The sequence below is a fragment of the Taeniopygia guttata genome, chromosome 6 (assembly GCF_048771995.1).
Source record: "Taeniopygia guttata chromosome 6, bTaeGut7.mat, whole genome shotgun sequence".
Lineage (NCBI taxonomy): Eukaryota > Metazoa > Chordata > Aves > Passeriformes > Estrildidae > Taeniopygia > Taeniopygia guttata.
The window spans coordinates 22958909-22979057 of record NC_133031.1 but is presented as its reverse complement, the minus strand read 5'-3'; the positions used below and the strand labels follow the sequence as shown (position 1 = coordinate 22979057).

The window sequence follows — 20149 nt, the reverse complement described above, 5'->3', positions numbered from 1 at the left end:
CAGGAGTTAATATCAGGCCATTGCAAACACAATAGTGGGATACACGTGCTGGAGTACAGCCTGACAGATAACAACAGAAATCTCATAGTCCACCCATGCTGATAAAACTTCAGCTGGAATAACTGCAGCCCTGTCTGGGCACTGCCCTTCTAAGGAAACACACAGCAATTGAAAAGTGGACAGAGGAAGGCAAGGGCTGGAAAACAATCTACCGCAAAGGCCGAAGGAAAGAGTCACTTAATCTTTACTGGTGAAGGATGTGAAGGGGAGAGAGGAAGTTTTCAAGTACATAAAAAGCTGTTATACAGAGGAAAGGAATAATCTGTTTGTTCTCTGTTGCCATGGTAAATGGGATAATTGGTAATGAGCTTACACCACAGAAAAGGAGAAATTTAGGTCACTTGCTAGGAAAAACAAGGTTGGTAAGACTAGCAAAACACCAATACAGATCACATGGGTGGGCCAGTCTTCACACCAGGAGGTCTGAAAGGGCAGAAGTGTAAGCAAATATCATAAATAAAAAAATTAACTCCTCCTGAGATGACCCCTAGAAGTCATCTTTTAACCACTTCCTCACCATCCCTGTTGTGAATAGATACCAAGAGGGAAAAAAAGATCCTCACCTGCAGAGAGGAGGAAAGGCTACCTCTGTCTCACTCTCTTATATATCAATACTAACTGAAAAAGAACAAACAAGAGACCCCATGCACTCTGTGCAAACATGAGGCAATAAGGCACCACTTTTGCCTTTTCTATCTAAGCTGCAGCACAAGCAAATCCATCAGGGTAACAGTGACTACTGCTACCTGACACAAGATCCTGTCAGGAGGCTGCTCTGTCAGCTCACAAATAGATCTGCAGTGACTGCAGAGAGCAGAAACAGATGGTCCCAGCTCTTTTTCAGTGCCAGAAACACGGGCTGTTGCTGGCAGGCCCCGTTGCAGGATCTGGGAGTAGATGGGGGCTCACCAGGAGCCTGCTGAAAAGGACGAACAGAAGAGATCAGCTTTTTCAGACCTGAGGGGCAGACCAGGAGCCTTGGGCTCCTGGAATGGAAACACTTGACCATCCAGAAAGCAACCACAGACAGACAGGCAGGATAAGCTGGGCAGTGGGGCAGAAAGAACACAAGATAAATACAGGAGGAACTGGTTGGCTTCATGTAGTCACAGGGACCTCTCAACAACTCAGACTCCCCCTTTAGTAGTGGCTGTGATGATCAGAGATGCAACACACCCTGAGAGAGAAAGGTACCGCCTTGAAACAAACTGAGTAAGTGGACAAACCAGGATGCTGAGGCTTTAACCTGAGCCTGGGGAGAGGTTAGTATGGTCTGAAGACACGAGGTCACACAAGACAGGGGGTAGTGTTCAGAGACAAAGGTTTAATTTCATGTCAGCAACACAAAGAAGCAATTATCACAATTACAAATATTTGCTCATATAAGGCTCAGAAATTGGGAAGGGGTGGGATGGGTGGAGAGAAGAAGCTAGCAACAGCTTTACCTCTCCCTAAAATACTACTGGGTGACATTAGTTCACAAATCATGTGAGATTGTGAGATCCCAACTTCTGTGCTGTTATCACACAGTGCATTGCACTGGCACCAGACTTAGCCATGATCAAAATGATCAGTTACATGGAGCTGATTTGGACATGCTAAAGAGGCAGCTCTAAGGGCCTGGAGACCAGGCTGCCGTTGTGAAACAAGAGCCAAGGTGGCTCATGCTACCCCCACCTCCTGGGGGCACTGGCTTACCATATTGCAAGGACCACTTAAAAAATGTTAGAAGACCATTATGCCTGATTGAGTTACTCCTCCCATCTTTATTAAACCCCAAGAGGTGTGGGAAAAGGCAAGCCATGAGCAGAGAAAGACATGGACTACACACTATAGCTTTGGTGACTTCATTTAAGTTTGGTTGTTCATGTGCTTCATTGGATTTTTGTGACAGCTTCATGGATGGACTTGGCCACATAGTCCAGGTTCTTGGTAGTTAGACCACACATATTGATGCGCCCACTAGCCATCAGGTAGATGTGCTTTTCCTTGACCATGTACTCCACCTGCTTAGCTGGGGAAAAAATTGGACATCAGGTCAGAGCAGTGACCCAGAGCTCAGAAAAAAGAACTAGTCAGGAATGCTTGAATCTTTCACAACAAGCAGGAAAGCTTAAGCACTGGCCACTAAAATACTGCGTGATGCTTCATCCCTCCCCAGCCACAGACGCAGTGATGCCAAAACTCCAGTGAGATGGAGAGATAACAGCTTGGACTGCTTCAGCCCAGTTCACCCAGTTTTCAGCAAAACTGCCCCCACCCAAACCTCCCTTCAACAGGCCACTTGATACTTACGGTTCAGCCCTGTGAAGCTGAACATGCCGATCTGCTCTGTGATGTGGTTCCAGGTGCCTGGGGTCCCAAGGGCCTCCAGCCGAGACCGGAGCTCTGACCGCATCAGCAGGACCCGATCTGCCATTGTCTTCACATTGCCCTTCCTGCAGCAGGCAGGAAGCAGAGCATGAGGATGGGCACCCACTTGGCTTGAAGCCATTTGGCCAAGCTGGACACTTAGGCAGGCAACTTCCCTCTCCCGCCCTCTCCCACTGCCCTGGCAACACGTACCACTCATCAAAGAGCTGCGGGGAAGAAAGTGTGGTTGCCACGATGCGCGCTCCCTGGGAGGGAGGGTTGGACCAAGTGGTGCGCACGATCTTCTCCATCTGGGACAGCACACGCTGCACGTTGTCTGCATCCTTCCCCACCACGGTCAGGTTCCCCACCCGTTCATCTGTGGACATGCCAAGAGATGTAAGCCACTGGTGCCACACGTCGTGGCAAAGCAGAGAATTCCCCACCCCTCAGCATGCCAGCCCCATCTGTCTGGGTATGATGCTACTGGGCCAGCTTACTGCCAGACACTCACTGTAGAGCCCAAAGTTCTTGGAAAACGACTGTGCACAGAAGAGCTCAAAGCCCTCGGAGACAAAGTATCGCACAGCCCAGGCATCCTTTTCCAGGCTGCCAGAGGCAAACCCTTGGTACGCTGAGTCGAAGAATGGAAACAGGCTCCGGCGCTGCAAGGAGGAACAGCGTTAGAGGGAAATGCCCTCCCCACAACCTCTCTTTTTACCCCCCACAGTACCCGTAGGAGGGAAAATGACCATGGAGTTCCTGTGTGAATTCAAAGGAAACATGGTCCAGCAACACCAGACTGAAATACTTTTTCTACTGGGGTGAAAGAATAGAAAGACTAAAGTGGTCAATAAAAGTCAATGCAGGAGTAAACTGCACTTGAAAACATAAAAAGTGCAGCACTTCACATGCTACTATCCAGCACCTGCCTGCAGATAATCCTTCCAGCAGGAGAGAGCTCACTACAGCCCACTCCCTAGAGTGTGAAAACAAAAACTTGGAGGCACAACAAGAACTGCAGTGCATTTCTCCTCTGAGCACAGACAACCAGCATTCTGTTGTCCACCTCTCCAACACCTGCATTGTGGGACTCTTTCAGCTTCTACTACATCTCATGCCATTCCCTCAAAGCCCATTTCAGATGTAAATGTTCTGGCTAGCTCAAGAGCTATTTGCCCCCTCAGTATTGCTTTAACCCCAGCAGCAGCCCATACCTTCATGACAGCAGCAATCTGCTTCCACTGCTCGGGAGTAGGGTCTGTGCCTGTTGGGTTGTGCGCACAGGCATGGAGGATGAAAATGGAGAACTCTGGGGCATGCTGAGGAGAGAACACATCTTGGTCACACACACACACACAGATGACACTAGGCATCTGCAGACTAAAGAGAGGCCTGGAGCTGCTCTGGGCAACAACAGCCTCTTTTGCAGTGATCCACTTCCCAGCACAGCACACCAGGGCCTAGCCAGCTGCAGATACTGACAGTACAGCACCAAGTTCAGCCCATCCCACGGCAGTTTTACTCACCTCCATGTCACCCAGCAGCCCTTGGAGATCCAGACCCCTCTTGGCAGCATCCCAGTAGTGGTAGGTTCTAATATCTTTGAAGCCAGCATCCATAAACACAGAATTGTGGTTCTCTGAGGAAAGAAATAATTTCTCAGAAAAGCACACCCTATCTCCAGCAAGCTGCCTTCTCCAGCCCCAACACCTCCCATTACACACATGAGAAGGCCGCTCCCCCACTGCCCAGGCCCCTGCAAGGAGCAGGGCTGTGCCTCCCTCACTCGCTGACCCACAGGGCTCCCTGAGGGCAGCACTCACCCCAGGATGGAGCAGAGACGTAGACGGGGGTGGCTGTGTTGTTGTTGCCGTTGTACCAGCGCCGCAGGAATTCTGCACCGATCCGCAGAGCGCCCGTCCCACCCAGGGACTGAACGCTCCCCACCTGCAACAGAGACACTTGCCAGCACTGCCCGCCCAGGTCAGCGCTGCTAGCAGTGTGTGGAAAGCAGAGGTGATTGCAAGAGTGAGACAGGATCCCCCTGGGGTCAGCTCAGTCAGAATGCCATCCCCTTCCAGTGGTCTTCAACCTCCTTCAGTGCTCAGGCCCATCCTGACAACTTCTACCATTATAAATAGACTCCAGCCATTCCTGTTACATTTTGGCACAGAACTAGATTCTCGGCTAGTAGTTTATTTCAGGAAAGGTGGTGTATTATCTGACTTGTGTTTCCTATGGGGAAGCTATTAAAAGATGAAGGAAAACACAGATTCCAATCATAGGCCACATTCGGCTTTTCCCCAAAACCACAACTACTTGCACAAACAGTTTCAAGTGCATGAGTTCATCAAGTAAGCTACAATCAAGAAAGTCCATGTCTGAGAAACGCCCAAATCCTGCCAAAATGCAGGACCTTGACAAATTTATGCTCTTCTACTCAGCTGGCTGTAGAGCACCCCAGTGCTCCCTGTCCACCACTTACCCGCTTCTCCTTGATGGCCGGGCTGTCATCACCCAGGGCGATGCGGGAGGCGTTTGCCCGGAACTCGGGCAGGCCCAGGATGGGCAGATACTCGTGGTTCAGGCTGTTGTCGTTGGCGATCATCTGCTCCACCTTCTTCACCACCGGCAGGACCCATGGCTGCCCCTCGTCCGTGCGGTAGGCTGCGGGAAAGGGAGAGCCGTCCTTACTGCACCGGGGGCCGCTGCGCCGCCCGGCTCCCCGCGGGACCTGCCCGGGACACCGAGCACGGCGGCCCGACCGGCCCCGCGACCTTGACGCCGATGGACCTCGCCGCCCGCCCCGCCCTGCGTCCGGTGACCTTTGGGGCTCGGGCCCGCCGCCGCCACCCGGCCGCCGCAGCAGGTGCGGAAACCGCCGCAAGGGCACCGACCGGCCCGAGCCGCGCGGAACGGCCCCGCCGAGCGGGACGAAACCACGGACTCACCGCCCACGCCGAGGTTGACCTTCCGCGAGTCGCTGTCTTCCCGGAAATCCGCCGTGAGCTTGAAGACGGCGACGGGCGGGGAGAGGGGGACGGCGGCGAAGATGGAGGCGGCCATGGCGGCGCGGGCACTGCGTACCGGTCCGCTCCGGTTCCGTGCGGGCGGCGCGCAACGCTGGAGGAGACGCTCACCTTCACCGGCGGGGCGGGGCCGCCGCTGGCCCTGACCAATCAGCGCGCCGCACTCGACCCCGCCCCCGCCGCCGGCCAATGGCTGCCCCGCCTTGCCCCCGGCGCCGCGCGGGCGGCCAATGGCGGCGGGGAGCGCGGCCGGTGACGCAAGCACGCAGGGCCCGCCCACGGCCGGCCGTGCCCCCAGCCCGCCGCGCCCCCAGCCCGCCGCTCCGCTCTGCGCGGGGCCGGGCCCGCGGGCGGCCGCGCAGAGCCAACACCGCCGATGCGCGCCCGGTGCTGGGGCACTCCCGCAGCTGCAGAGATGGGGGTGTCCCGGAGGGCAATGCCCCGGGCAGTACGGGGCGCGGCGGGGAACGCCGTGCCCAAGGCGGCGCTGCGCTGCGGCAGCGCTCGGGGGTGCAGTGCTCGGGGACACGGCACAGTCCCCTCTGGGCACCCGGAGCCGCAGATCAACCCTGGGGCGCAGAGCCGGGGTGAAGGCAGCCCCGGGTGCTGTGCCCCGGGTGCAGAACGGTGCTGGCTGCAAGGCTCGGGGGTGCGGGAAGGTGTCGGGGCGCCGTGCCCAGCTGTGCCGGGTCCGGGCGCAGCGCCCGGGGCATCCCAGGGCTGCGGTGACGCGGGTGCGGGATGGGGACCGCTGTGAGGCCGGTGGGTGTTTCCAAAGGCACTTCGCTAATTCACAGCCAGGTCAGACGCCGTGGTCTTACCCCCGAGAACCTCCCAGCCCCGAGGAAATCCCAGGGTCACCTGTGCGGGTCTCCGCTACCACCGGTTAGCTCGGGATATGGCTCTGATCCGTGGGGTCTTCCTCGCGGCGCCCCTGTGCCAAACTGCACGCCCTTGGCGCAGGCACAGCGCTTCCCGCGATGCCCCCAGCGCTCTGTGGCTCCCGCGGGCCGCCCTCCAGCCCCGCGGGGACCCCCCGGGGCTCCCGGGCGCGACCGCCGCCGCGGGTGCGGCGGTGCCGGGCGGTGCCGGCAGGGGGCAGAACCTGCCCGCGCATCCCGCCGCCCATCCCGGCACCCATCCCGGGATTCAATCCGCCGCCCGTCCCGGAGCCCATCCCGGGATGCAATCCGCCGCCCGTCCCGCCGCCCATCCGGCACCCATCCCGGGATTCAATCCACCGCCCATCCCGCCGCCCATCCCGCAACCCCCGCGGAGAGCGGCACCCAGGGCCCTGGCCCGGCCTGGGGCTGCTCGAACATCCCACCCGTGGCTGCCCCCACGCCTTCCCGGGGAGAGGGGTCGGTGCCTGCCGGTGCGTGGCCGTCTCCGTTAGGAACCTGCCACCTATCTCGAGGAGCTTTTGAAGTTTGTGAGAATCCGCCCGCAACGCTGTTATATCTGGGAAAGGATTTGAGGGAGACGGGAAGGACGTCTCGAATAACAGCTCCGACAGCGTGACATACACCACAAACACCTCACTTTGTGACATAAAACACGGGGGTACAGGACGGGAAAGGCCATGTTGTTCCCAAATGCTTTTGCAGACAACCAGTGCTATACACTCCCTTTGTTAACCCAGCCAAGATCGCTCTGAAAACCAGTTTGGATCCTTGGCCCCTTCCGTGCCCAAGGTGGCGCCACAGCCCGGCTGCCCAGGAGGGAGCCCAGGGGCACAGCCCTCGCCTCCCCCGGCTCTGGGCAGCACCTGAAGAACTGCGCAGTGCACTTTCTGCTTAGCATGAGAGCTGGGAAGAGGCAGAGCTGTCTGTCGCCACAGCAGCGTGCCAGCACTTCTGCCTTCAGAGAAAACAAAATAATGAGAAAGGCAGAGGAGAAAAACAGGAGTGCTAGACCAAAGCTTTGGCCCTGGTTTTTAGTCCAATTGGGACAAAATTTCATTCACGCCTTGAGAAAAAAGCTGCATGGAAACCACAAAAGGGCTTGAGGTCTGCTCTCTGCAATAGTTGTGAACCTCTGTAAACACCTGACCTGGCCAAGCTGCTGTCAGGACATCTAAATCATAGCCCTACCCTTAAATCTGTACCCTTAACTATAGCCCTAATCTTAACTCTAATCTCAACTGGATGAAGAACTCTTGGGTTTCTCAAGGTCAGTGGATTTTGCTACATGAGAGATGCTGGGCAAGGAAGCTGCTGATGAAAACAAGGGCATCAGAGGGATCTGGGGGGTAGCCCACTGCAGGGTGAGTCATGTTTTCTGCTCACAAAGAGTATAGCACTGCACAAGTGGAATGCTGCAATGGGAAAAACAGACAGATCCTATTTCTGGAGCAGACAGAAGCGCTAGGGAGTCCCCAGACTATCAGGCTCTCACTGCACTTACTGGTTTCTAATCCTACCACTTTCCAAAGAGCACTGGGATACTTGGGGACATGGCCAAGTGCTTTCCCAGTGCAGAACAGGGAAGTCACAAAGGCACGGGGGTGCTGCCTGCCAAGCTGGCTGCACCAAGCTGCTGCCTGGGACTGCCAGAGCAGGCTGAGCAGTGCTCGTTGCAGGAAAAAATGCAGAATGCAGTTTCCCCAAATCAGGACCGTTTTGTTCCCCTTCCTCAGGAGCTGCTGGGCAGTGTGAGCTCAGTGCTGCCAGTCTGGTGCAAACCGTCTGTGCCGCTGCCTGTGCCTGCGAGGCCGGGGTCGCTGACCCAGCAGGAGTTACCTGCCAGAGCGCTTGGTGCCTCTGGCTCAGCCGGTGTCCCGTGCCCTTGACGGCACGGAGTGGAACTCTGCTGGGAAGAGATGCAAGAATGAGACAATAAGAGACAAAGCAGCAGGCTGTCGGGCCCCCGAGCTGGGTGGCTTTGCGTTAGCAAGATCCCTCTGGCCCTGAGCTTTCATCTCCTCAGCCTACACAAAGGGTGCCACCAACATGTATGTAAAAGCAGGAGGAACATGGGAGCCAGCCCTGAGGCATCCCTCCCTTCATCTCCTGCCTTGGACTGACAGCCAGCAATGACCTGCCACTCAGTGGGAAAGCTTGCACACCTTACAGAGAGCGAAGAAGCCCCCGGGCACGCAGGGCCGTGCCGCATGCAGACAGGGCCCCCCGCACTCAGCTCCTCCTGGGAGCCAGAGGCAGGGGGGCTCAGCAGCCAGCCTGGCTCCTGCAGAGCTCAGCCTGCTGCAGGGATACAGGGACCACTGGGGACCAGGCGATGGCCTCTCCACACCATCAAGCCTCACGCGGTCTTGCAGAAAAGCCCTTTTTATGAGGGTGAGCTCCACTGACCCCATCCCATTCATTCCCTCTCACAAAATTCACCTTCACACCTCTCTGGCCTCTGTCTCATCCTCTCCAGAGTGCCCTGCCCTGTACTGGGACACTGTCAATCTTGGCCTCAGAGCAAGGGTTTAGCAGCCTGCCCATCCCAATCCGAGGCTGGGTGCAAGCAGTGTGTGGCACGGAGCAGAGCTGAGGCTGTCCCCAGCGGGTGCCGTGCGGGGGCTGTTTTCCCAGCATCCTCCAAATACAGATGTTTTCTCAGTGCAGGATCCAGACAGAGGAGGGTAAAATGTTTTCATTCCAAGCTCCAGAGGTCAGGTCATGGTTTGTCTAAATGGCTTTTGTTGCTGTAATTATCAGATTAGCTGATCTCTGGCAGTGCATTTAGGGGCAGCTACATTAACTGGGGATTCTGACCCCTCCACTGCCACCCTACCCAGCTGGGACGGTGGGTTTGCAATGGAGCAGTGGGGATTGGGGATGTCATGAGAGCCAAGTGAAATGCTCACGATTAGTTTTGAGCTGGACCCTGGCCCAGGAGCAGGGGGTACATTTGAGGAAGACACCAGCAAGGCTCCTTGACCTCACAGCATACTGAGGTGGGCCTGATCCTTCCCTCCCACTCCAATCAGCAATGCACAGCAGCCATGGAGGCACCTGCCTCCTGCTGCGGCTGATGCTCAGCATGCAGACACGGGATGGAGCCACCTGTGGTGCCTTCCCTCGCTCAGAGCTGGTGGTGCTTGCAAGCACCAAGCCCGGCAGGTCCGAGGGGAGGGTGGTCCAGAACCTCAGCCTGTGCCCGGCATGCGGGGGCCTGGGGCCTGCGCCTGGCCGCAGGGTGCTGTGAGGCTGCGCAGCCCCAGCAGCCGGCAGGGCACAGGAATAGGAACGTGAGATACCAGGCGAGACACAGAGCATGACAGGGAGATGAGAGAGCAGGCTGAGGAACAGATAAAAAGGGATCAGGAGTTTCCGGCCCCCGCCAGCCCCTTGCCGGGCCCGTGGGTCCATCTGTCAGCGCCTGCGAGTGCTGATGGCACCGGGCCCTGGTGGCAGCCGGGGCCGCAGGTCCTGCCCAGGGGCACCGTCAGGGCTGGAGGGGACCCTGCCCTGCCTTCCTGCTGCACCAGGGCTGGCCAGAGCCCGGCCAGCAGCCCGGCCCCGGCGTGGCCCGGGCCGAGCCCTCGCACAGCCCCGCAGGTGCCCCTGAGCCCCCGGCCACGCTGCCTCGCAGCACCTGCCTCCTGCCTGCCTGCCCCGCTGCACACACAGACAGGGACTGCCAGCGCTGGCACAAAAAAAATATTGGTTCCCACTCTGCTGAGCTGCAGAGCAGCACCTGGGTGCTCACAGCCTGTCTGCTTGGACACTGTGCCCCCTGCCCCGTCATCCCACCTCCTCTCTCACCTGTGGGTGGGAGAAACAGGAGACTCCCTCGAGCAAAGCAAAAGCTCTATAATGAAATAAAATCAGAAAAGATTTTATTGTTTGTGCATAAAACAACTTATTTAAAATATGGCTTCACTCCACTTCAGTTTCTGAAATGTTATAATGCCAGAGCACAACACCCCACTGAATGAATGCTTCTGGAGCAGAATATCTACATCTTGTCTTTCAAAGAATATTTCAATCCCTTCAAATGATTCAGAAAATTTCAACAGGAAAATTTTTCCTTTAAACATCATGTTCCTACAGGAAGTTTTGTCTTCGGCAAAATATACGTTTAAAAAAATGGTGAAAGCTATGTTCCTGTCATTTTGTGACTTTTCCTAATTGCCATAATGACAGAACTTGGTTAGCTCCAAGTCCACATTTGCTTCCAGCTCAAAGCCAGAGAATAACCCAGGGCAGCAAGTCTGTGCACCCCAAAAAGGAACATATCCACCTACCTAATAAGGCTCAAACCTCTCCTGCCACTGCAGCTTCTTGGGAACAGCCAGAGTTTTGCTATTTCTCTAAAACCATTCTGCACATTAGTTCTGGGGTCCCAGGAATCCTAGCTTGGCTTATGGACCACTCGTGGCCATGCTTGCCTATTCTATGTCTGCTCATTCCCATGGGCACTTAGGAGCTTCCCCTAATTTTTCCTTTTGCATCAGCACCTGCTGGCAGACGTCAGGGGACGGACCCTGCACTGTGACCTGCTCAGGCACTGACACCCGGTACTCTGGTGCATTGAAGGTGGTTTCCTAAAGGTGTGGAAGACCAGTGGGGGAAAGGACAGGCACTTCTATGTCTAGGCATGGACTTCTGCACAGCCAAGGAAATGGGTTTGGGACATCTGACACACGGAGATAGCTGCCATTCCCAAAGGCAGCAAACCTCCTTTGCCCTCTCACCAGTGAGCCTGGCTCAAGTGCTGGGATGGAGACGCTGGAGGTGTTGCAGAGAGCTGCTCTGCCATAGTGTACCCAGGCTGGCAGGCAGCTGTGGGAGCTGTGCCCATGGGGCTGAGGAGACTGCAGCACAGCCGGTCCCAGCTGGACCCTCAGGACAGGGTGTGTCCCCCGGCACAGCCAGGAGAAGGCCAAGGAAAGGGAGTCCAGCTCTCTTGCAGGGAGCCCAGCGCTGCGGGTAGCGTCTGGACCTTGGTGTAGGAGCAGATTTGCTGAAAACAATTTATTTAATATCAAAAATAATTTCTTACAGCGTTTCAGCTGGCGTCAGCCAAGCGCTTACTCACCCGGGAATTCAAACAAAGGCAGGGCTGGCGCCCAGCCAGGGGGTCGGGCGCTGGGTGGTCGTGTCCATCCCAGCCTTGGACACGCCTCTGGGTCACTTGCGGGCTTGTGGCATGATGTCTCCATTTATTTATTGGAAATGTTTGAACAGGAAATGCTAATGGTTTGGGTTTGTGGAGACAGCTGGAGGGGTCCGGACGGAGCTGCTGAGAAGGGGAGGGTGCGCTGGGACAGGGCAGGCCAGCAGAGAAGGGGGAATCAGTGCTGCCCCTGGGGATTTGTCCCTTGTGTTTGTGGTGAAGAGCCCAGCGGGAGGTGAGACCAGGGAGGGCCCTATCAGCTCTGCTGCCTCCTCCTTCACTGCTGCCTGCATCCCACAGCGCAGGGGTGCACAGCAACGGCGCTGGCAAAGGGGTGAAGGAGGAACAGCAACCACAGGGCATGGCACATCCCATCCCATCGCCGGCCACCTGGGTGTCCATTAGCGTGGGAGAGATGTGAAAGTGCTGCCTCCCCCTGCAAGGGGGTCGAGAGGTTCCTATGCAGCCCAGCTCTGGAGCGGGCTGTTCCTGCATTTGCTGATAACAGCGGAGGTAAAGGCTGACCCAGGAAAGCAGGCAAGATCCGCAGAGATAAACTCCCCGCAGCAAGACAAAGGCACTGACCTCCTCACTGCAGGAGCTGCTGCATTCCCACAAGCACAGCAACAATTGCCCAGGAGCAGCCCTGAGACCTGCACCCAACCCCACTGGCCAGCCACCGGGAGAGGCCCCTGCAGCAGCCAGGAACACCTCTTGTCAGGATCACAGCACAGAAACCACAGCTTGGGGTTTTTAACCAAATCTATTGTCCAAACCATTTTTCTTAGCAGTGAGAGCGAAGAGCTTGCTGTCATTGCTTGCTCCTCATTCAGCATCTTGGCCCTGCTGCATTGCACAGCCAGAGGGATGCTGTACAAGCACCCCTTTGTATTTCCTACCTCACACTTCTATCCACACATTTGCAGTACAAACAGGCTTTAGGTTTCATTCCCAAACACAGCCGAGGGTCTTACGCACTCACTGATGCAATTCAGGTGCGAGTGCCTGGAGCCCCACACACCCAGAGCACACCAGGGTACTGAACCACAGGCAGGAGCTCAGCTCTGTCTCCCCCTGCCTTGCCTGGGTCCCACCCATGGTCCAGGAGGCTGGAGCCTGCGTGGCATTTCCCCACGTCAGGTCTGCCCCGAGACAGCACCAGCTGAAAAAGGCAGAGGCACTTAATAGGATTTGCAGAACACAGCTCAGTTACACACCATACGGCTGTTGTCTCAGGCATGTTTTTAAAATCTTTATCTCTGCATCATTACACACTGATCTACATTTGAAAAGAATCCCTTCGGTTCCCTACCTCTGAAATGAGGATAACTATCCTTCACCTCATAGCAGGGTTATGAGGATAAACAGATTAAAGACTGTGATATTGTTGCTAAGAAGGTTAAACAAGCCCCTGTGACAGACAGCCCAGGGGCAGGGACCAGCATCAGAGCCATGCAAGCCGACCCACGTCTGCACCATGCTAATGACCCCAAAATCTCAGCGACAGGTTTGCCACTGTCTGCCTTCCCAGGACACAGTGCCCAGCCAGCTGCACGCCTGCAGAGGGGACAGTGCCCCAGCCCGGGATGTGCACCTGTGCCCTGAGAAAGGGGCAGGGGTGCAGGGGGAGCAGGGGCTGGGTGGTGCTCATTAGTAGCACAAAGTTTCCAGAGGACATCAGGGATCCAGGCGCAGCAGCAAGGGCCTGTGCCAGTGGGGTGCAGCAGGGCAGCTGCTCCCTCTGCACATCCCTCCCTGCAACCTCAGAACAGGGCAACCCTCTTCTACTGCCCACAGTCCTGCCCATCCCTGTCCCTCTGGGTGCCCTGGACTGGCAGGGACAGCGGGGAGATGTGCACTTCTGCAGAAAGAGCTGGTGGGGGAGAGGATGAGCTGGACAATCACTGTCTGGAAAGTCTCACCCGGATCCCTAGTAAAATAATGGCACAAATATTAAGAAAAGGAGCTCTGTAAACATCTAGAGGATAATGAAACCATGAGCTATAAGCAGGATGGGATTTGTAAATAAAGGGCTGTGCCAAAAACAACAAGCCCTCCATAATTGTTTTGGATAGAAGGACAAGATTAGTGCGGGAAGGGGACTTGGCGGATGTCATGAGAGGAGACCTGGGAGCACAGGGCTTGTCCTCCTGCCTGGCCATTAGAGTCTCTGGCGAGTTTGGGCAGGTTTAAGGAGGTTGACCTGTACAAAAGGTGCACCTGATGGCATGGCTGGCACCTGGGAACATACATGACCTTTGCAGCTGGACACCTGCACTACCCCAGTAGCTGCTCACACTTTGGCCACCTCACAGACGAGAGGAGAGAGCACAGCTAAACCTGAGACCCCAACTCAAACGAGACATATCTCACCATCACATCTCACAGGGCTGGGACCCATGCAGTGCAGGAATAAGCCAGCTGGACAGTCATGGAGTGGCAGAATGAGAAACAAAACTGAGCAAATCCAGGAGCAGGAAAATAATGCTGTCATCTTCCATGATGTTCCCCAGTTTTGGACAAAACTGTGTCTTTTGTGAACATCAAAATGGCACGTTCTGCAGGACTGTAGGGTTCCCTGGAGCTCTTAAGTATCAGCTTTTTGGCCAGACATACAGGAAATGTGCATGCACCTCCTTGCAACCAGCCCTTTGAAATGCTACTGTAAAAGCACACGTAAGCACCACCAGTCATCTGCACTGCACAGGACAAACTCGTCCAGTGTAGACATTGCACAGAAGGAAAAGCAGAAGCCTGGCCAAAATGTACCTGATTTTGTACTGGAGCCTTGGGTCTCTGCAGCAGGCAGCAGTGCTGGGCTGCATAACACACCCGCTGCATGCCGCATGCAGGGCAACGCACGCTCGCAAAGCCAAGCTGAAATGCACCATATATGGTGAAGGTATTATTAGTCCATGGCTTCTTCCTAGGATCTTCTGAGGGAATCCTGCTTGAAAATAGGGAACAAGGAGGTTTTATTGTGTCTCAAGCAGGGACTTGAACTGCCCACAGGACCAAAAGCAATAGCTTCAAAGAAACAGGGAGCAGTGAGGTGTCAGACCCTTGGGTATCTGTGAGGTGCTTAACAATATTCTGGTTAAGTACTTGTCTTAATTAATACTGACTCCTCATCCAATACCTGACCCTGACTGGCCTCCAGAAGTTGTCCTCAACAGGGAGATGTTGCCAAGGTGTCAGCACTGGAATCCAGGTACCCAGTGCAGGCACAGGCCAGCTCAGAGGTGGCACCTGTTCACTGCTGCCAACCTTGGCTGCAGCCCTACAAGTCATGGAAAAGATGGAGTACCTAGCTGTGGGTTTTGACTGAGCTGAATGCCAAACTGGGTGTGTTGGCAAAGAAAGTGGGCTATCCCTCTGGGTGGAGGGGCTAACAGAAGACTCTGCTGGTCTGGGGTCCTGAGGGCGAGCAACTGGATGTGAGCTCAATGCTGGGACCACATGGTAAATGCAGTCCTGGGCATCAGAGCTGCATTTCGAGTGCAGCAAATGGGAGTTGTGAGGCAGTGCTCAGTGCAGCAGAGGATGGGATACTAACCCTGAGATACTGTGAATAGCCTGGTGCCCCACTATAAAAAGATCAAGATGAAGTGAGAGATGTAAATGTGATTCCCACCCCTCCATATTTCCCATAGCATCCTTGCAGACAGAGTGGGGAGGTATGGGCTGGAAGGGGGAAGACACAAGGTGGCTTGAAAACTGAGTGAAGTGACGGAATCTGCATCTTCAGACATTTCCAAAATTCAATGGATCAAGGCCCAACCAGTGGGCTGTACTGCCAGAGTTCCCGAGGCCAAAATTATTCTGTGAAATGAGACAGAGTGCAGAAAACAGGCACAGAAAAGACACACTTGCAGGAGAATGCACCCCACAGTGACAGAATCAAGCTCAACCTGTTTTCTTCTTAAAAAAGCTCAAGAAATTTGACTGCTATGCACAAGTACTCTCATAGTAAGAAAATACCATGTGCTAACATCTTTTTATTCTATCCAGAAAAGGCAGAACAAGAATCAATGGTTGGAAATTAAAAGCCAGACAACCCTGCATAAGAAATACGACATACATTTACTGAGCAATGCTGATTAGCTGGTGGATTAACCGTCAGTGATTAAATAAGACCAAACCATGAACTCCCTTGCTCCTCCAGACCAGATGCTTTTGTGCATTAGTGAAACCCCAGGTTATTTGGATCCAGAAAGAGTAACAAGACAAGGCAGTCGGGTAGATCAGCATAGGTGATCTAATGACTAACTCTGATCTTAAACATCGTGAGTAAAAATACATCGTGTTACTAATACACATAGAAAAATTCCCATTGCACAAGCTCAGTGTAAACACTGCACAGTTGACATCTGCAAACCCACAGATGGAGGGGGCCAACAGTTGTTACTCCTGTTTTAGAAACAGAAAAACACCCAGCCCACGGCCAACCCGCAGGGGCCTTGTGACAGGACTGAAACCAGGAGCAAGGCACGAGCTTGGAACACCAGGAGTCTGTCAGCAGGCAAATTCATGAGAGACATGGGCTCTGCCCCAGGATGCTCCTGGACACTGTGTATTACACATGTGGAACACTGGGGTGGGAAGAAATGGTCTCTCTGCACAGAGCTTCGGGGGATCACACAAAGCATATGACCATTCCAGGAAAAGTAGGGTCAGAGTGATGTACAGAAACGGGAAAATTTGGATAGTAAACACCAAAAAAAACAAAACCCAAAAACCCAAGCAAACAAACAAAAACACCAACCCACAAAAAAAAAAAAAAACAGAAAAAAACAAAACAAAACAAAACAAAAACAAAAAAACCCACCCCCCCCCAAAAAAAAAAAAAAAACCAAAAAACTAACAATAACCTAATGGAAACCTTCGCAGCTGAAGCAAAACACACCTGGCAAGGACTAGTCCTGAATAGACTGGCCACAGGCAAAATTATTTTCCCCTCTTTTTAGTACCTGTATTCGGAGAATTATAAAAAATAAGCCTGGAAGGCCCTTGAAAGGTCACCTAGCCTGTCTGCCTGCCCCCAAACAAATCAAACCCTTCCTGGTGGAGCTTTTGTCTAAACACTTCCTAAAAGAAGCCTCTAGTGTTGACGACGGCTCCCAGGAAAAACAAGTTTTAATCCCTTTTACCACAATCATTGCAGGGTGAGTCTATAGCTTCTTTTTCTACCCACCTGAAAACAAGGAATAGTCTATTATCTCATACTTTGTAGCAGGGCTTTATGCATTTAAAGACTTTTATCTTATTTCCCTGTAGTCTTTGTGTTGTGATACTAAGCCACCCTTCAGCCTTCTCCAGTATGTCATGTTTTCTGAATTTCTGATCTTGTTCTTCCCTGGGCTTTCTCCAAGAACAGCAACTTGAAACACTGAGCCCCAAGTGGGATTCAGTGCTGAGTCTGACACTCTTTAAATGCAGCAGGATCACATCAGGTGTCTTACAAACACCTTGTTCATATGTCCTGGTCTGATTTTGCTCTTCTCACTTGGGCTGCTGCTGTCTCACGCTCCCTGCAGGACCCACTTTCACCTCCAGCTACTTTCCCACAGAGCAACCTTACTCATTCCCCAGCCAGTGCCTGCAATGTTGATTTTTCCCAACTCACAGAAGAGCCTTATATTTGTTCTTATCAGCAGGTTTATTTCAGGTTTCTTCAGGTTCTCAAGAAAATCATTCTTGCAGACTGGTGCTGCAGGTGAAAATCACTGATGAAAGCACCAACTACCCCTCAAACCAAGACCAGGCCCTGCTGAGAACTGAGCATGGGAATTGCCCTTTCAATACCTTTTCCCAGCCAGCTGTGCCCTCATGTAGACGCACACTCACCTACACCACATTTTTCCATTACTCACAAGAATATGAGAATTTCATGTGGAAATGGGACTAAACTCCTGTGAAAGTGAAGATTTAGAACATCTTGTCTTTCATATGTCAGCCAGCAGAAAAATCCTCAGGTAGAAAATTTGGTTGATTCAGCTGTTAGCTGATGGCCAAAGCTGTCACTTACTGGTTCATTATCCCTGCTCTTGTGTCACTTAATGATGTATTTGCCCGTCTTCAGTCTGTTTATGATCTGTTTATGTCAAAGGTCCCATTTTTTTTGCTTCTGGTTCCCTGGTCTTGAGTAAAGCTCAGGAACTTGGAAAGCCACAAAGATTCATTTGGGGGATAAAAAAAAAAAAAGGAGGGAAAAGAAATACTCAACAACTACATCCTCAGAACTCACATGTTTATCCAAATTCATCTGAACCTTCTGGGGACAGTGACTTTTTAGGGTAAAATGAAAACAAGTTCAAGTGACTTTTCCATCCCTGCAACAGCACAGTAATTCCAGCCAATCTGAGACAATTTTCCAATAAGATTTCCTGCAACCTCACAGTGATTAAAGGAAATAACATTGTGAATAAAGGGACATTCTTCAAAGTCAATGAAGGAGCCACAGGCTGTACATTCTCACAGAGGGCCGGAAAGCGCCGGCGCGAGGTGGATTTTGCGGTGCGTGGCCCCCCAGAAGGAAGAGGGTGGGCTGCCACTCCATCCCTCTTCCCCAGGCAGGGGTTGTGACCGGGCTTCTCCCGGAGCAGGCAGGGAGGGAACAGGGTCCCCAGGTTCTCTATGCTTGAGGCCAAAAGGCTTGGCCCCACAAGCTCTGGCTCCCACCCCCAGGTGAGAATTGGACAGGTTTGGGGTCAGGCGGCAAGGGGCAAGAGCCCACTGATCTCTGAAATCCCAGCGTAACTACGCAAAGAGCAGCGTGCCACCATGGCTGTTTCATGCCACAGCCTTCCTAGGAACCTCCCCGTGCCTCGCTTTGCCTCAGTCAGTGCCTCAGTGCCTTTGCCTGGTGTTGACATGGGGATGTGGACAGGCCCAAAGAGCCGCTTGGGCAGAGGTGAGCGCGCTTGGCTGCCACGCTGGGCGAGCGGGGTCCTGCCCGCGGCCACCCCTGTCCCTGCAGGTGCCCCGACACTGGGACCTGCAACCCAAATGACTGGGCAAGGGCACTTTTAAAAGCCCACCTTGTTAGCTAAAACAAAGAGAAGGGCGTACGAAGGAAGGGAGAGGAGCTGGGGTGAAAGGTGAGAGGGGCTCCCTGGCAGCCTAAACACACATGCTTCAGTTGGTGCTGCGTAATAAGGGAATTAGCTAATGAGCTTACTGCAGCACAGGGACAAGTCCTTTAGAAATATCATGGCCACCTGGGGAGGCTTGCAGAGGAGCCAGGCGGCCTTAATCTGCAGTGCTGGAAATACAAGCCCCCTCTGCCCCTCCCCAGCCCTGCTTCCTCCCTGGACAGCGTGTGTCCCGGGGTGCCACAGAGGCCCGACACAAATCCAACAAGAACTGGGCATGAAAAGGACCGTGAGGGGTGGTTTTAAAAAAAACCCAGCCCGTGCTCACGGCTGATCTTAGGGAGATGGGGATAGGGCTGCTCGGGGACCAGTGTGATCCAGCTGCCCCTGGACAGACAGCAGAAGGGATTCCAGAAGTACGGACTGCCTTTCCTGCGCTGCCAGCAGTGATGGATATGTCAGACCAAACCAAAAAACTCCAAAATATGGATTGGGTGGTTTTTTGCAAATCGTCCAAACACAGCCTAATAAAATCTGAGGCGAATGCATATTCATATGTAAGTGCTTGTGAATGTGCTAATTTGAAGGGAAGTGGGTGAGAGAATCTGATGTTGAAAGTCGCTCAGAACAATGCAAACACTAAATATACAAATACTCATCAAATACTTATTTAGAGAGTGGCTTTCGACAGTGAACTGGCTGCGTTGAAAAAAAATTATTTGCTGATAAATATTGAACTCATTGAGGAATTTGGGCATGTGGCAGTATTTGCTTGAATTAGAGGAGGGGAAATATGAAAGCATCGAAGACAGAACACTTCTCCAGTGAGAAAAGGGACAAGCACAAACCTCAGCCAAAAATAAGACTCCACTTAAAAATTACTCTCACACTAGTGAAGATATGACCAAACCCATGTATTCATTGGAAAAATGTACATTTATTATTATTATTATTATTATTATTATTATTATTATTATTATTATCATCATCATCATCATCATCATCATGTTGAGGCAGAATTATTAATAATTATGTAGAAAAGAAATTATAAAAGTTACATTTATTCTGTAAAAAAATTGCTTACAATTTTCTAGTTCAAAAATAATTAGATTGACAACTATTCTATGGAACCCAATTTCATTTAACTTTTCAATGGGATAATTTGAAACAAATTTTCCTTTCTGTTTTCTAAAGCAGAAAGCTGTTCGAAATTTGAAAGCATTGTGTTTCCAGGTTTCCCTTGTCCTTTTTTTCTCTGCTGCCCTGAAGCTGCTTTATGACGGCTGACATTCATGCTGGATTTCCTCCTCTTTTCTGATCCTTTATTCCCTACTCCAAGCTTTACAAAATTTTAGCATTCTTGTAAAAGAAAAAAAGAAAAACCCTAAATGCGATATTGCTTCCTCAGCCACTGAAGAATTGTAACAATAAAAGTAAAAGAAGAAAGAAAAAAAAATTGTCAACATTTAAATAATTTTTCAGCTGTAGTAGAAATAATTATGCCTACTTAGAAAATGGTGAGACCTATAGCAAAATGATATT

General features: G+C 52.7%; 1 protein-coding gene across 1 annotated transcript; it reads right to left on the bottom strand.

Annotated features, from left to right (window-relative positions):
* Positions 1–1364: 1364 nt before the first annotated feature.
* Positions 1365–5583, bottom strand: GOT1 (glutamic-oxaloacetic transaminase 1). The gene is made up of 9 exons (XM_030276206.4): positions 5367–5583; positions 4901–5082; positions 4239–4362; positions 3942–4054; positions 3630–3734; positions 2927–3077; positions 2626–2791; positions 2356–2498; positions 1365–2074 (listed from the first exon to the last, which is right to left on the bottom strand). Exons 1-9 carry the CDS (start codon positions 5479–5481, stop codon positions 1935–1937), a joined length of 1239 nt encoding a protein of 412 aa, XP_030132066.1. The 5' UTR covers positions 5482–5583; the 3' UTR covers positions 1365–1934.
* Positions 5584–20149: the final 14566 nt, after the last annotated feature.

Excerpts from the sequence above, each read along its gene's own strand:
- GOT1 (XM_030276206.4), bottom strand. The coding sequence starts at position 5,481 with ATGGCCGCCTCCATCTTCGCCGCCGTCCCCCTCTCCCCGCCCGTCGCC. Across the intron at positions 5,083-5,366 it reads GGTCAACCTCGGCGTGGGCG|CCTACCGCACGGACGAGGGG; the intron begins GTGAGTCCGTGG and ends CCTTTCCCGCAG. Across the intron at positions 2,075-2,355 it reads CAGCTTCACAGGGCTGAACC|CTAAGCAGGTGGAGTACATG; the intron begins GTAAGTATCAAG and ends TTTTTTCCCCAG.